Raw genomic sequence first — 16,326 nt, 5'->3', positions numbered from 1 at the left:
TTTAAATTTGAGAAAGTTCATTTTGAGGCATGCCTTTTTCTTTGGAGAATAAACTCTCAGCTCTATGATTACACACTCTAGTATATATTCAGCTATGTGGGGTTTCTTTTGAAAAACATCATTTAACTAAATTTAATTATTTTTTTAATTTGAGTATAGTTGGCACAGCTGTGGGGTTTTTTTTTTTAATGTCATGAGGACTTTCAAACAAGAATGGTTTAGCTATGCTAAAATTAAATACAGCACTAAGGATGGAAATGGTTTGCCTGAGACTTTTTAGCAAACTGTAAATGTTTCAACTATCAACTTGCCTTATGGGAAACACATTATTCCTAGCTTGAAATTCATGTCAAAATTTATTAGGCGAAAACTGACTTGGGGGTTGAGGGCGTATCCAGAAGCCAGATAGGCTAGGTTCATGATTTGGAAGAGCTGAAACTCTGGCCTTTTTGTAATTAGATTAAACTATATTTCAGCTCCTTATTGCAGGGTATCTTTACCTTGAGACGATCAACCAGAATTTATTGAGAAACTAATATGTATTCCACACTATTAGGAATGATAGGAGATGGGGGCAGAGTAATAGACATGGTCTTCCCGACCATGGCCTCCGTAATGGGTGATACTCATGTAAGTGGCACGCTCCTAGGGGCTGCTGCATAGATTAGATCATCTGTTGGTATGGGAGAATATTGGAATTCAAATGAGTTGCAGAGATAGTACTAGAAGGGGGAATCTTGAATCCATATATATCATTCAATCACAGACTCGGGTCCTTTTTTTATTAGTTAACAAATTACCTGCTGCATACTATAATTTACCATGACACGTCAGTTTGTTGTGAAGTTACAGTTGAAAACTGCTGTTTTAGAGCTTGTGACAATATAGGAGTCGGGATTTACATGCATAAAATAACTGAATAATTCAGGATAGTATAAAATTTAACAGAAAGGTGGAGGTATGCACCATGTATGACTGCTCCTCGAGGCTTTTACAGTTAAGGAGATCTTGGTGGAGAAAACAGCTGCTGAAAAATGGGTAGCTTATCAGTCCAGGTTCTTTTCTTTTTTTAAGATTTTAATTAATTAATGAACAGAGAGAGAGCATAAGGAGGCAGAGCGGCAGGCAGAGGCAGAGGGGGAGTAGCAGGCTTGATCCCAGGACCCGGGGATCATGACCTGAGCCGAAGGCAGATGCTTAACCAACTGAGCCACCCAGGTGTCCCCCAGTCCAGGTTCTTAATTGTAAGCACCAGAAATAAAATCTGATCTATCTTAAGCAGAAAAGGAATTTATTAAAAAGATACCAGGGTATATGCATAGGCTTGGGATCCCATCATTTCATTCCTAGATGCATACCCAGCAGGTACACATCCATGTGTGTTCGCCAACGTGTCCATGTGTAGTAGGACCAAAGTAGAAACTACCCATATGCCATCTGTGATCCGCCATAGATCAGTAGTGGAGTATTTACCCAATAACAGAAAGCTACACATACAGAGTGAGAAGGGACAAACAGCAGCTGCACCATCCGGGGTCAACCTCACAAGCAAAGTATGGGCTGGAAGAAGCCAGCTAGTGAATGGTTCCATTGATACCACGTTGAAAAACAGGCGAAATTAATCGATGTAGTTCGAAGTCAGGATAGTGGTTGCCCTTGGGAGGGAAAAAGGTACCTGGAACGGGGAACAGCGGGGGCTTCAGGGGCACTTGGAATGTTCTGTTTCTTGACACAAGCGGATTCAGCTTGTGAAAATTATTTGAGCTGGCCACTTCATGTCACGGGCGCTTTTCTCTTTTCGTGGGTCATAGTGTGCACTCTTCTGTATGTATGGCGCACATCAGTACAATTTTACTTCATGAAAAGCTGTCTGTCAGGTAACTCAATTTCGAGAGCTCCTGGCTGTGTATCTCGAAGCCTGGTTGAGTTTCCCAAAGCACACCACTGAGCCGCACTAACAGCGCAGAGCGTGAAACTGCAGGTCGTGCGCGCTGCTGGCCTCCCTGCCTGGGACCTTGATCCTGGTGTAGCAACCCCCCCCCCAGGGAGGCAGTTCCATTCTGGGCTCCATTCTGCCGCCCTCCTATCTAAAATCTGGGGCGGATGCCTCTGTCAGGCGGAGCCCAGCACGAGTTCCCATCCTTGCTGCAAGGGAGGCCAGGACAGCAAGTACCTGACATTTTCCGCTTTTAAAGTGAGTGGTGATAGCTGCCAGAAATTATTAGGAAGAGGCAGGGTCAGGGGGTGTTTCAGGTTTGGGGGCAGCCAAACAGAGGGTGCAATCCTTCCTGAAGTGAACGTTGAGGTCAGTAGAAAAACCGTCAATTTCAAAGGTTAGGGACCGTCGAAGCCTAGGGGTAGAAATTAAGTAGAGCCTGGCGTTTGGATCCAGTGGAACAAGTTCAACCGGATTAAAGGGTGTGTTCTGGGAAAATGGTTTGAGAGAAATTGAAGGAATAGGGTGGGATGAGATTAAGGATTACTTTGAAGGTCAGATGGAGGAATTTAAATTTAATATGGGAGTTTTGGAGCTCGTAAAAGCAGCTAAGTAAGTGCCCAGCGAGGAAGACGTTTTTAAGGACCATTAATCAGGGAGCGTTTCTAGGGACAGCTAGGAGGCGTCTGTCGTAATTTAGGGGTGGGGTGGTGGGTTGGGAATAGAAATAAAAGGCCAAGGTTGGGTTTAAGAGAGGATTTGAAGGGGGAAACACATCAATAGGACCTCACCAAGGGAATGACTGCTTGAGAGTTAGAGAGGTTGAGAAGGGGACCATTTGGAGGAAGCAGAAGAGTGAGTTTTAGTTTGGGAGTTTTTGAGGGTGCGGTGATAGATAACTGAGCGAAAGTGCTTTCCGGTGCAGTTGGGAGAGGTAGAGGGAAGGGGTGGCTCCCACTGGGAGAAAGGCGGGGAAGGCACCAGAACAGAAAGTGCTGGAGCCCTCAGGGCATTTCTCAGTTCTCTGTTTTCAGGTCAGCTAGGCTCTCTTGAATTGGTGTAGTAGTAAATTTGAACCACACCTTGTGCCTTCTGCTTCATGAAGTTTGAGGTCTCCCACGGGGGCATGTCGGTGCTGTCACCATTTTCTGCCATTTTCCTTCTGTGACTTTAATATCTCTGGAAAGTAAACGATGAACCCGTGTGAGGCTTTTCTTGGTTATTTCCAGCCGTTTTGAATCCTTTGCATGCAAGGAGGTTATGTTAAAGCTAGGGACTTGGAATGAGACCGAGAGAGACAGCGTATGAAAAGCAGGCCTCCAGGCGGTAGGAAACATTAGAAGCCAGAGTTCTCAGCACCGCTGCAGGATAGCCTTGGGTCAGGCACGACAGCTCCTCCATTCCATATCGTACTTAGAAAAGAACGGCTACGAAACCTACTTAGGCCTCACGAGGTCGTTTCAAGCCTTGGCCAGTCCATTTAGGCACTTAGTGACCACAGGCTTTAGCGTAATCCTCAGCCTTGCAAGGCAGCCTGGGCTGTGGAGCATAACGTCCATCGGCTTTTGTGCATGACTGGAAAGCTGTTGCCGAGGCGTGCCTTCTTGGGATTCCTCTCCGGACTTCACGCTCTGTAGTCTGTGGCGTGTCCCTACTTGCAGATGACGCTGGACTGCTCAGGTATCATTAAAGGATACGCATCTGTCTTAACAGGAAACAGGCTCACCCCTTGAGTAATGTGTGAGACAATGAAGAAAATCCTTAAATGGTTGTCCGTCGTTTATGCTGCTGGCGTGTTTGCTGGCACATAGTATTTTGAGTCCCCGGGCTCTTCAGTTTAATGGGTAATGTTCCTGTGTTCAGCCTCGTGTAGATCAGAGCCAGGTTAGCTCCAGAGTCCCGAGGCTTTTCTGTCCCTGTAAGGTTTCTCTGCCTGAAGAGGTAGGAGGTTGAGAACATAGGAAGTGACTTTGAGTCCATGTCAAAACACTCATCAGCCTTCCTAATCAATTGGATTTTAAAATAAAACAAAGTGATGAATGTTACATTTATAAAAAATTAACCTTTGAAACTCTGTTCTTTTGGTCACATGGTACACATGCTTACGAAGAGCTATCCCACATCTTCATATCAGAATAAAATAGTTTGCCCAGACATCTGTGTGTCCTAGTTCACATAGCTTGTGACAGAATTGAAAGCAGCAAGACCTTAGAACATCCAGCCTGTCATAATTTTGACAAAGTTCCACTGGCTGGTTTGGGGGAGACAGGGTTTTGTGTTTTTGTTTTGTTTTATTTAAAATCAGGTAACATATAGTGTATTATTAGTTTCAGGGGTAGAATTTAGTGGTTCATCAGTTGCATATAACACCCAGTGCTCATTCCATCAAGTGCCCTCCTTCGTGCCCATTGCCCAGTTACCCCATCCCTCCAGCCCCTTCCCCTCCAGCAACCCTCAGTTTGTTTCCTGCAGTTAAGAGTCTCTAATGGTTTGTCTCCCTCTCTGATTTCATCTTATTTTTTCCTCCCTTCCCCAATGTTCATCTGTTTTGTTTCTTAAATTCCACGTATGAGTGAGATCATATGGTATTTGTCTTTCTCTGACTTAATTTCACTTAGCATAATACCTTCTAGTTTCATCCTTGTTGCAAATGAGAGACACAGTTTAACACCCCTCCCAGGCTTCCCCTTAAGCTCATTTACCTTAAGAACAGAAGTCCTGACAGGCAAAACTAGCAAGGCACAGATGAATGTGGGTATGACTGTTAGGTGGCAAAAGGCAAATGTCACTGGTCTGTGCCATTACCTAAGCATCCTAGGTCAAGTAACCATTCCTTCCGGAAGGGGTGATGCTAACTTTATCGATAGGATTCCGCTAAAAATATAAAGAAAAACCATCACCAAGATACCATATATATTCAAAGTCGTTTCATTTTACAGCTGGTGGAACTGCAGTGGTGGATAAGAGCTTTTTATTTTAGGTATGTTTTTGTGGTACAATTTTACAATCTTATTCTTTCTAATGTAGGAGCGGTCTCGTCTTATGCATTGGAACTTAATGTGACAGACTCAGAAAAAGCCATTTGCCTCTATGCAAAATGGCAGATGAATTTCACAATACACTATGAGACTACAAGCAAAACTTACGTAAGTGCTTTTCTTTTTGAGTTTTCCAGTAGGAACTCCATTCTACCCTTTATCCTTTGTATACATTTATATAAATAAGATTTCATAATGTTAACTGACTTAACACCTAAATTCTGCAGGTTTCTAAAAAACATACATACCTGAAGGTATTCTGCTCAGTGTTGGAAGGAGTATTTTATTTCATGGGTTCTTTGGAGTTGTTCTTGAGTTGATAAAGGGCACATGATCCGAAGACTGGCATTCAGGTCTGACTGCATCTGTAATGCTTTAACTTGTACACATCAAAGCGTTCCCGTTTTTTATAGTTTGCTGTTAAAATCTCTTTTGGGGGGGTATCCTCTCAATCCTTTTGGCTTCTTATTTTTTTTTTTAGTTAAGGTCTTGCCTGCTTATAACCTGATTTTATTTTTTAAATCAAGAACAGAAGTTCATGCCAGTTTTCCTTTTCCTTTCCGACATATATGAGTTTGTCCGGAGGCCTGGTATGGAGGTGAAGAATCTGAGACTGGTTTACACAATGGGCCAGGCAGTGGGCAGCCTGGCCATTGGGGGGGGGTGACGGAGACTGAATTGGGGCATCCTCTGCACATGCTTGGTGCCCATCACTGCCAGTTGGCTCCTTACCCCCGAACTTCTTTTTCTTTTAGAAAACTGTAACCATTTCAGACTTCAGCACTGCAACATACAATGGAAGCATCTGTGGGGATGACCAGAACAATCCCAAAGTAGTGATGCAGTTTGGATCTGGCTTTTCCTGGACTGTGAATTTTATGAAGGAGGAGTCTACTTATACTTACTCAATTGATGACATCTCGTTTTCCTACAACATTAGTGATAACACCACATTTCCTGATGCTAAAGATAAAGGTAAGCTTACCAATTAGATTTGTGTTATGTTCTCTTGCTCTTTTTTTTAAGATTTTATTTATTTATTAGAGAGAGAGAGCACGGGGGGAGGGGCAGAGGGAGAGAGAAGAAAAACCCAAGCAGACTCCCTGCTCTGACATGGGGCTCGATCTCATGACCCTGAGATCACGATGTGAACTGAAACCAAGAGCTGGACAGTTAACCGACTGCACCCCGCAGGCACCCCTCTCTTGCTTTATATTCATAATACAGATGTAAATAATTTAAAAAATCATCTTCATGCGTGTTTGTCTTCCTAACTAGGATGGAAAGTTCATGTCTTTGTATCCTCGTCACCCCATGTACAGCAGTGTTCGACATGGTGATATTTGCTGTCATCGTTTGAGTGCTTTACTTTGTACCACGGGGTGCCCTAAGTGTGTGACTCGCTGCGTCTCAGTCCTAACAGCAAGCCCGGGAAATAGATGTTATCTCGGCTTCATAGGTAAAGGGAATGAGGCTTGATGAGATTAAATGATTTTCCTGGAGGTCACACAGCTTGTCAGTGGGTGAGCTGGTGTTTGAAATAAAGTCTGTTAAGTTACAGAGTTCCGTGCACTTCACTATTATTATTTATTTTATTCCACAGTGGGTAGTCAACAAATGTTGAATGAGAAAATCCTTTACCAATGGCTATTTAGATCTGTATGAGTTCAGTAACCTGAGATCAGCAGAAATGCTTCATCTTCAGATCTTCTTACCATTTAGATAGGATTTGGACTGAAAAGTAAACGATTAATTAAAGGCAGAATGAAGTCAACATTCGTTGCTGTTTCGAGACAATCTCAGGTCAAAACAAACTTAGAAAAGCATTGGAAGTAAGGCGTTCTTGTCACTCTTAGAACTGAAATGTGTACTAGATTTATTTTTTTGTACTAAATGTTTTGAAGGCACGGATAGTGGAGATTTTAATTTTGTCAGAGCTACAATACTTTCTCTTCCTTCTGTTGAGGTTTGGGTTAACATGGTGTCCGTAGTAGCTTCGCGTTTTTCACAGATAGCATTTCATTCGGACCCCAGAAACACAGGCACATGGGCTTCACTTGCCAGCCCTGGGGATGAATGGCTAATTCGGAGGTATGGATAGCAAAAGATCCTATTTTCAGGACCCAGAAGTGAATGAGTGCATGCAAAACTGGGGAGGTAACATGGACGGAGACTTGGAAATCAATCCTAGTTTTCTCTTTCCTAATCTCTTCATTTGAGAGGATAACCAAAGCAAGTCTGTTATGGTTTACTTGATATATTTAGCTTTGTGCCCTACATTGTCCTTTAGAACTAGTCTACGATTTGCCCCTCACATTCAAGGAGTTTGAAAACAAGTTGGGGAGTCAGAGCAAAATTGTTTTTCCAAGTTGGATGGCAAAAGTAGAAAGCACTGAAATCAGTGTGATTTGTTGTCGTCGTGGGGTTTTGTTTGTGGGGGGGCGACATGAGGGAAGCCTGTCCACCGTCTCTCTCAGGGTACAGAGCAAACTTTGCAGATAGCGTACACTTCCTGAGCCCGTCTGTGAGTGCCTGTGGTTAAGGAGTGCCTGATGTGAATGTGTCCTCACCAGTGGTCTGCTTGGGAGCGGAGAGAAAGGAGATGGCGGCGGGTGCTGGAGGAGTGAGAAATCTTGGTGTAGAGAAAGACCTGAGCTGAAAGTAGGCTAATGGGGGAGTTTGAGTCAGGCGGAGAATATGAGCAGAGGATTTCCAGCAGGGGGAAGCTTAGCATGTGCAGCAGTAGCTAGAGAGCTGCCTGATGAAAATGGAGGCCGCCGGTGTAGCAGAAGGAAAATCAAGTTGGCTGGGTGCAAGGGGTCTAAATTATAGGGGGTCCTGGAAGCCAAGGAAAGGCATTTAGCTTGATGGGGTAGACACTGGGGAACCATTTTAGGTTTTTAAGCAGGGGAATGACATAACAAAAGCAGAGATAGTAGTTTATAAAGAATGTTCTGCAGGATTGATTTGGAAGTGAGGAGACTGCAGGCCGAGATGCCAGCTTAAGTGAAGGCTGTTTGTTACAGTAACCAAGGGATGATGCAGTGAGGGCCTAGACCAAGGGGGTGGCGGTAAAAGGACAGATCTGACAGATTGGAATGGAAAAACTCTGGACTCTAAAATTAACATCTCACTCTCCTCCTCTTTATTTTAAATGAGGAGCGGATGCAGTTTTTTTTTTTACTAGCATCTATGTAATAAGATATTTGAAACTGTTTGGAATTTAAAATGTTTTTCTTAAACGGACTTGTTTTTGAAATAATTTAGTGTTTTATTTTTAGGCATCTGATAACTGAAGCTACTTTGAAAGCTGCTGTTTTCTTTTAAAAATTTTTTCATGATTAAAATACAGAAAAGTCCAGAGAATAATATAATAGACCTATGTGTATCCGTTACCCAGAATTTATAAATGCCATTTTTTCATATTTGCCTCATCTTTTTATTTATTTAAAGAAATAAAACTTTACGGATACATTTGAGATTTCCTTTGTACTCACTCCCAGAGCGGTTTTCCTCTCTGCCTCCCAAGAGGCAGCCATTCTCAGGAATTTGGGGGTGGAGCCTTCCTATCAGTGTGTTTATATTTGACTAATCTGTACATGTTCATAAATAACACATAGTTTAAAAAATTATCGTTTCCTAGAACTCCAGTATGTCTGTAGATTGTTTTTGAGGTCTGTCTATATAAGACAGTTCAAATACCTTTTCACTTCTGTTAACGGTGAGGAACCGTTTTGGGGAAAAAATGTTCTAGTTCTTTGGTTTACATTTTTTTCCCTTTGGCCATTAGGGGGTGCCAAGACAGCATTAATGGGCTGCCTTACGACATGATGGAGAGGCCCCGAAGGCGGCCCGTTAAATTAAGGACCTTGTATCCCTTCCTTCCTTGCTGCTTCTCCGAAAGAAACTAAGCCATCCGGGTGGAATTGTGATCACAGTCTTTTGAGGTCTCACCATAAGCATGATAATAAAAGCTCCGTACAGACTGACTTTAACTTACTCCTTTCACATTCTGAAGATTTCCTAAAACGAAGTAGTCTTGAAATGCTATCCAGGAACAGGTTCCAGAAGCTCATTTTAGTAACTGTAACTTACTTGGGGGTAGTAGCACAAAGAGAAGGATTTACTCTAAAGTCCTTGATGAATCTGTCTTTCTTCCTCCTTTGGTCATGAAGCCCTGTTGACCGGACCTTAGCTGTGTTTTCAGCTTGGCCTCTTTGCTGTCTTTCTGCCGCTTCTCATCATCTTAATTTAGTTAGGCAGCCCCCTCACCTTTTGCCTCAACCAGAGCAGCAGCCTCCTAACTACTTTCCCTCTTAAATGACTTCCTTAAAGAGTTTTTTCCCCTGCCTAGCTCCTACAATTTTGCCATCTCCTTTAGAATAAACTATATGTGTGTGATTTATTTCCAGCTTTAAAAACGGAAGCTGACCTTCCACTGCTAACAGAATAAAGCCTCACCTGTCCTCAACTCCAGTTTCCTTCATCGCATGGCCAGCTGCCACTCCGCTTTCCCTCCTCACCCCCATCACGTCTTTCTTCTTACTCCCTGTGTTTCAGCACCAGTGAATTTGTCATTGCCTGAACCTGCCATGTCCTGTGTCACCTGAGGATGGGGGAAGGCAGGCAGACAGAAGGAGAAGAAAGTCTACAGGTAAATTACGTGATCGCTCTTCTCCTACCTTCTTGGAAACAGCTCGTGTTCATCTTGTTTTATAGGAATTTTGACCGTCCGTGAGTCTGTGGGAATCAGAATTCCTTTGAACAACATCTTCAGGTGCGATAGTTTATTAACTTTAGAGGAGAATGATGTCGTCCAGCACTATTGGGATGTTCACGTACAGGCTTTTGTCCAGAATGGCACAGTGAGCACAAAAGGTGAGCTCTTCAAGTATATATACTTGGATCCCAATTTAAGATTAGAGTGTACCAGTTGGCTGTCATTGAAGTTGTTATCTGGAAGCATTTCTGTACTAAGACGTGTTCGTAGCTTACACTGGACTGTAAGTTTTTGTAAATAACCACAGTTCTTGTTCTTTTGGAACTTGCAGTTTCAAGTTGATGATATACACGTTGTGGGGTGGTTGTTTTTTGTTTTTGTTTTAACAAATGCTCGGCCTATAGTGTTTTCAGCTGGTCAAACCTAATCTTTGTTTGAGCAAATCCTCAAATAGCTTGATCATCAGCTCTTTAGCATTTGATGATCCAAGACCGCAGCTTAGGAATGAGATTTTTGTGTTTGAATCTTGAATTTTATAAACTGCTTTTGTAACTTATATATGACCTTAAGGAAACGTCATAATTTCTCCTTCACCAGCTCCGAAAACCTACCAGCACTTCCTAGGAAGAGGTTGTCATGCCTCTGATTTGCTGAAGGGGTGATACAAATAAAAGGTTCATTTGTATTTAAACCCTTTAATGATTTCTAAACATTTTTCTGGTAAACACTCTCCTTCCTTCTAATGGTGTGTGTGGGAAAGAAGAGGACAGGAGTGAAATGTTTTCAAACTTAAATCTCTCATTTTCACATCAGGGGCAGGTGACATTCTTTGGGAATAAGGGGACTTCAGGGTCTAAAGAGATGAGTGTATGGTAGGTAAAGTGGAAAGTCGGTAAAGCGTTTGTATGTGTCTGGTGTGTCATAACTCTTAGAGATTGTCGGCATCTGAAGCAGCGGTTCGGGAACCTCTGCCTGATTCCCCTGATATAACCCTTGGGACTTCTATTGTGAGAAATAGTTTGCTCTTTCCTCGCCTTATGAAATAAGAAAAGGGCCACTTTGGTTTATTTTGTGCTTTGGTGGTTTCTTTAGAGTTTCTGTGTGAAAAGGATAGAACTGTTACCACTGTGGTGCCTTTCGTCCCCACCACTGCACCATCCCCTACTGCAACACCCGCTCCAAGGGAAAAGCCAGAGGTGGGATCCTACTCGGTTAATAACAGCAATGGTACTTGCCTTCTGGCTACCATGGGGCTGCAGCTGAACTTCACACACAATAAGGTATTGTTCTCTGTTTCTATTGATGCGTTCTTCTCGTATGGCCTTTCAAATATGGTATATCCTACCTCTGGCCCAAGAGTAGTGTTACTAGACTGGTTCTGTGTTAAAGATTTTTAAAAATTTATTTATTTGAGAGAGAGAGCGTGCGAGCAGGGGGAGGATCAGAGGGAGACGCAGACTCCCCACTGAGCAGGGAGCTGAAGTGGAGCTCCATCCTGCCCGCCCCCATCATGACCTGAGCCGCCACCCAGGCACCCCTGGACTGATTCTGTTTTAAGTAGATTTGATGTGGACTTGTTGAGGTCTGATGAATTTGGAGTTACTGTAACCACGAAGAGTTAATGTCCCTGTCAAGGGGTTGTCTTGGCCAGCGGGAAACCTAGCCATTTCAGGGACTCTTTGGGGTTTAGATTCTGTTTACCGTCAGTAGCTCAGAGTACAGACAGTTGGTTTTTATCTCTGTTTAAAATAGAACTCCTTCACATTTGTATCTGCACCGCAGTGTAGGTTGATGTACGGGCAAGTGCAGCTGTTTCTCCTCGCTGACTCAGACGGGAGCGATGCGCTCAAGTCCGCGGCGGCCCTTCTGGTTGCAGTGTTCCACGGAGCCTCCAGGGGGCGTGCCGACGGACAGATCCCGTTTCCAGAGTCTTGGACTTCAATAAGCTAGACAGATGGCTCTTATGCTCCATAAAAATGTGTCTTTTCATTTGCCTCATTACTGAGGAAGCTTCCCTCTTGTTTTTCGTTTCTTTTTTTTTTTAAGTTGTCTGAGTCATAGCTTGAGGGCCTGGGCCAACTTTGTTTGAAAGTAAGACACCATAAACTTAAGTATCCAGACAAAAGGATTTTTTGTTCTCCACCGAAGTTGCTTACTAAGAGTATAAGGTTTTGCAGTGGACTCCTGTGGTTAAGCTGTACCTTTGTCCCTCTTCTTCCCCTACAGGTTGTCTCGGTTATTAACATCAACCCCAATACGACTGACTTCACCGGCAGCTGCCAGCCTCAGACTGCCCTGCTTCGGCTGAACGGCAGCAACATCAAGTATCTTGACTTCGTCTTTGCTGTGGTGAGTAACCGCTTTCTCTAAGATGAGGTTCGTTTTCTTAGACACACATCTGAAAGTCTGAGTAGCTATGTGTGCGTAGGGAGGGATTTAGCTCTGTTTTCCATTTTGGCACTACTTAATTATAACGTGGAGTCCGTTGATCCCTCTTAGTCCTTCAGAGTCACCTCAGTGGTCTTGCATTGTCTTAGATTCGTGTTCACCAAAGGTACTGTTCTGCCATTATATAGACTTCGGGGTAGGAGCAAGAATTAACCCACATCAAAAAAAACCCTCTCTAATCTGTCCGATATAGAAATATTTAATAATATTTAATAATAAAGCCTATATATTTACATATTATGTATTACAAAAGATAAAAAGTAATTTCTATAATATGTTTCTCTATTACTGGTTAGAAAACTCGTGTTTGTTGGGGCGCCTGGGTGGCACAGCGGTTAAGCGTCTGCCTTCGGCCCAGGGCGTGATCCCGGGGTCCTGGGATCGAGTTCCACATCAGGCTCCTCCACTATGAGCCTGCTTCTTCCTCTCCCACTCCCCCTGCTTGTGTTCCCTCTCTCACTGGCTGTCCCTATCTCTGTCAAATAAATAAATTTAAAAAAAAGAAAGAAAACTCGTGTTTGTTTACTCTAATATTTTAGGGTTTGGGGGCTATACTGTAATAATAGTTAACTTTTATTGAGTACTTGCCATCTACAAGGCTCTGTGTAAGTACTTAACATGCATAAATTCATGAAATCAGGATAGTTTATAATGGTAGCATTTGGGTTTTTGTTGTTCATGCTTGCATGAAGGGCTGAACCCTAAAGAGAATATTCCAGGTTAAGCATATGTGCTCTGCTTCTTGCTAGCATAAATTCATCATTGAGGACTTTTATTTCTACCTTCTCAGAAGCAGTTATTACCCCCATAATTTTTGAGGGTGTGTGTGTGTGTACGTGTTCTAGCAATGGGAATGGGAAAGGGGACAGCCATCAATGAGGGAAAATGTTAAACTGCCAGCAGTTCTGAAACTAAGAGTTATTGTATAGGTAGATTAAAAAACAGTTCTGCTTTAAAATCAGATTATTATATATGGGATGGGGAAACAGTCTCAACATCTGATATATTAAAAAAATTAGGTATGTGGTGTTTGTTTCAAGTCCGAACTTGGTATCTTTAGTCTAAAGCCTTTTTTCTCTATGGAATATATGCAGAATAATTGAGGATTATATCAGGCAATTACATTTGAGAAAGGTTTATAAAAATCTTCCCTTTACCAGCACTGAAATCATTCCTCTGTTACAGTACACATATGACCAGAGGATTAGTATTAAAAACATCTGGTCAGGCTCATCCTCTTCGATGTGGTAAGAGCAGGCCTCCCTGGACATATTCTCTTTTAAAGTTATTTCATAGGGATTATACTATAAGTAAGAATGAAGAAAGTAATATTTTAGGTTCCTTCCCTTTGGAGTGATTGAGTTTGCTCTTTCTAGCTGTGGTCGGGTCCTAAAAGAAACATGGTTTCTTCTGACCTTTCTGGGGAAATATTTAATAATTACAATATTTAATTTGCCCAACAGACCATTTTTTTAAAAACATTTTTTAAATTTATTTGACAGCACAAGCAGGGGGGAGCGGCAGGCAGAGGGAGAGGGAGAAGCCAGTTCCCCGCTGAGCAGGGAGCCCAGTGATGTGGGGCTCGATCCCAGGATCCTGGGATCATAACCTGACCCGAAGGCAGCTGCTTAACCGACTGAGCCACCCAGGTTCCCCCAACAGATTATTTTAAATGCAGTTCAAAACAGTGACATGTTGGGGCACCTGGGTAGCTCAGTCGGTTAAACATCTGTCTTTGGGTCAGGTTATGACCCCAGGATCCTGGGATCGAGCCCCACATCTGGCTCCCTGCTCAGTGGGGAGTCTGTTTCTCCCTCTCCTCCCCACTAGTGCTGTCTCTTGCTATCTTTGGCTCTCTCTCAAATAAATACATAAAATCTTTTAAAAAATAAAAAACCTTGGGGCGCCTGGGTGGCATAGCGGTTAAGCGTCTGCCTTCGGCTCAGGGCGTGATCCCAGCGTTGTGAGATCGAGCCCCACATCAGGCTCCTCTGCTATGAGCCTGCTTCTTCCTCTCCCGCTCCCCCTGCTTGTGTTCCCTCTCTCGCTGGCTGTCTCTATTTCTGTCAAATAAATAAATAAAATCTTTAAAAAAAATAAAAATAAAAAAAAATAAAAAACCTAAATAGTGACATTTTAACCATGCTCTAGGCACTTCAAAAAATTAGGAAACACCTGTAACATCACCAGACTTCACTGGGGCCCATTTTTAACCCTGTCACTTCTAAGGAGAATTTATTAAGTTCGAGTGTGTCAAGTGCAGGATGCCATGGTGGGATTCAAAGAAGAAGGCCTGTATTAATAGAGAGCCCAGGGGCACCTGGGTGGCTCAGTCAGTTGGGCATCTGCCTTCGGCTCAGGTTACAATCCCAGGGTCCTGGGATCAAGCCCCAGGTCTGGCTCCTTGCTCAGCAGGGAGCTGCCTTCTCCTTCTGCCTCCTTCTCCCCCTGCTTATGCTCTCTGTCAAATAAATAAATAAAAATTAAAAAAAAAAGCCCACAGTTTAGTGGTAAAGATAGAAATACACAAGTAATGACCATTTTTGTGGAAGGCCTTGAATGCTGTGCTAAGGCTTTTGAACCGGATTCTGTGGGCAGTTAGAGCTCCGTGGAAGGTGCATTCCAGGTGGGATGAGTGAGCGACCAGAAGAAAATACAAAGAGGAGGCAGTGGTTAATTCTGGGTGGAGGAGAGTCAGGAAAGTTTAACGGAAGAGATGACATTTGAGCTGGGCCTTCAAGGATGGGTCAGGTTTGTACAAATGGAGATAAGGGGAGTAAGCAGAAAAGTACAGGTTATTTCTGGAAAAAGGAACACAGTCAAGACCAGCTGGGAGAATGGGGCACGTGGCATGTTCAGGGAAATAAAGGTGTGGAAAAGTAGTTGGGACAAATTGAGGGGAGCCTTGAATGCCAGGCGAGGAGAGGTGTAATGAGGTGGTCAAGTCCTTCTTTGTGCTTCCTCCTGACATTTCTCTGCATCTGTCCTCTCCGTTTTTGTTTCCCACTGCCTCTGCCTGAGTCCAGCCTGCATGACGTCTTACCGCCCAGCCTCCCAACTAGTCCTTCCTCTTCCTCTCCTCCGTCGGTGTTCTTCTGCATTGGTTTAATCTTCCCGAAGCACAGCTCCTCCTCAGAAAGCTTCAGCTGTTCTGTTTTACCAACAAGATAACCTCTCAGTTCCAGGGCAGGTTATTTCAAGTCTCTCCCCCTCTGCTGCCCCCTGCCATGCAGCTGAACCTGCATATCCGGCTTTATGTCCCCTCCTTTCCCTTCTCAGGTTGCCCTGTGCACGTTGCGGTCCGTGAGGTAGGAGAGCACAGTAGCAACCAGCGCGTCGGCCCTGCAGCCAGACTTTCGGGGTTCAGATCCCACCTCACTGACCACTAACCTTACGGCCTTGGGGAGAATCACTTAACATCGCCATACTTTGAGCACCCCATCCCAGAATGGGGTGTTACAATTATTCAGTGACACCTCACATGTAAAATTTTTTAAAGATTTTATTTATTTATTTGACAGAGAGAGAGAAGTAGGCAGAAGGAGAGGGAGAAGCAGACTACCCACTGAGCAGAGAGCCTGACGCAGGGCTCGATCCCAGGTTCCTGGGATGGTGACCTGGGCCAAAGGGAGACGCTTAGCCGGCTGAGCCACCCAGGTGCCCTCACGTGAAGTTTTAAGAATATCGCTTGGTACTAAGTTTTCAAATTCTGGCGTACTTGTGATGGTGCTTATTTTCTGGCTACCTTTATTCATGCACTTGCCTTCCCGGATACCCTTTCCTACTTATTTCCTAATTGAATTCGGCCCAGTTCAAATGGAGCATGCCTAAGCTTGTATCGATTTGCTTCTCCCCTACTTGGAAGTCATCTATCTTCTTTTAATTTTTATAATTTATCGCTGTCTTTTTTGCAATATGGCTATTTCTTTATGTATTTATCTTATCTTCGCTGGCAGATTGCAGACACGGTGGGGGCAGGATCCAAGCCCGGTTCATTGGGCTGGCTCCCTGGAGCCCTGAGATATGTTGCCTTGTACGTGCTAAGCACTAACATATTAGAATGGCTGGCTCATCAATGCATGCTTCACAAAGATAATAGTGGCGAAGGAAAGCTCCCAGCTGGAGAGGCTGCCAGGCAGGGAGGGAGCCCAGCTAAGAGACTGTTATGATCCAGGGGCGCCTGG

General features: G+C 43.6%; 1 protein-coding gene across 2 annotated transcripts in view; it reads left to right on the top strand.

The window, feature by feature from the left end:
- Positions 1-16,326, top strand: part of LAMP2 (lysosomal associated membrane protein 2) — a 33,546-nt gene that overhangs the window by 5,254 nt on the left and 11,966 nt on the right. For both annotated transcript variants that reach the window (XM_002922544.4, XM_011229098.3), the window contains exons 2-6: positions 4,964-5,082; positions 5,730-5,949; positions 9,694-9,852; positions 10,787-10,974; positions 11,921-12,043. In XM_002922544.4, the coding sequence (XP_002922590.1) occupies positions 4,964-5,082; positions 5,730-5,949; positions 9,694-9,852; positions 10,787-10,974; positions 11,921-12,043 (809 nt within the window). The remainder of the gene's footprint in view (positions 1-4,963; positions 5,083-5,729; positions 5,950-9,693; positions 9,853-10,786; positions 10,975-11,920; positions 12,044-16,326) is intronic.

Source organism: Ailuropoda melanoleuca, chromosome X (genome assembly GCF_002007445.2).
Source record: "Ailuropoda melanoleuca isolate Jingjing chromosome X, ASM200744v2, whole genome shotgun sequence".
In the NCBI taxonomy this organism is placed as follows: Eukaryota; Metazoa; Chordata; class Mammalia; order Carnivora; family Ursidae; genus Ailuropoda; species Ailuropoda melanoleuca.
The sequence above is the reverse complement of the archived record's forward strand: the minus strand, read 5'-3'. Positions and strand labels throughout refer to the sequence as shown.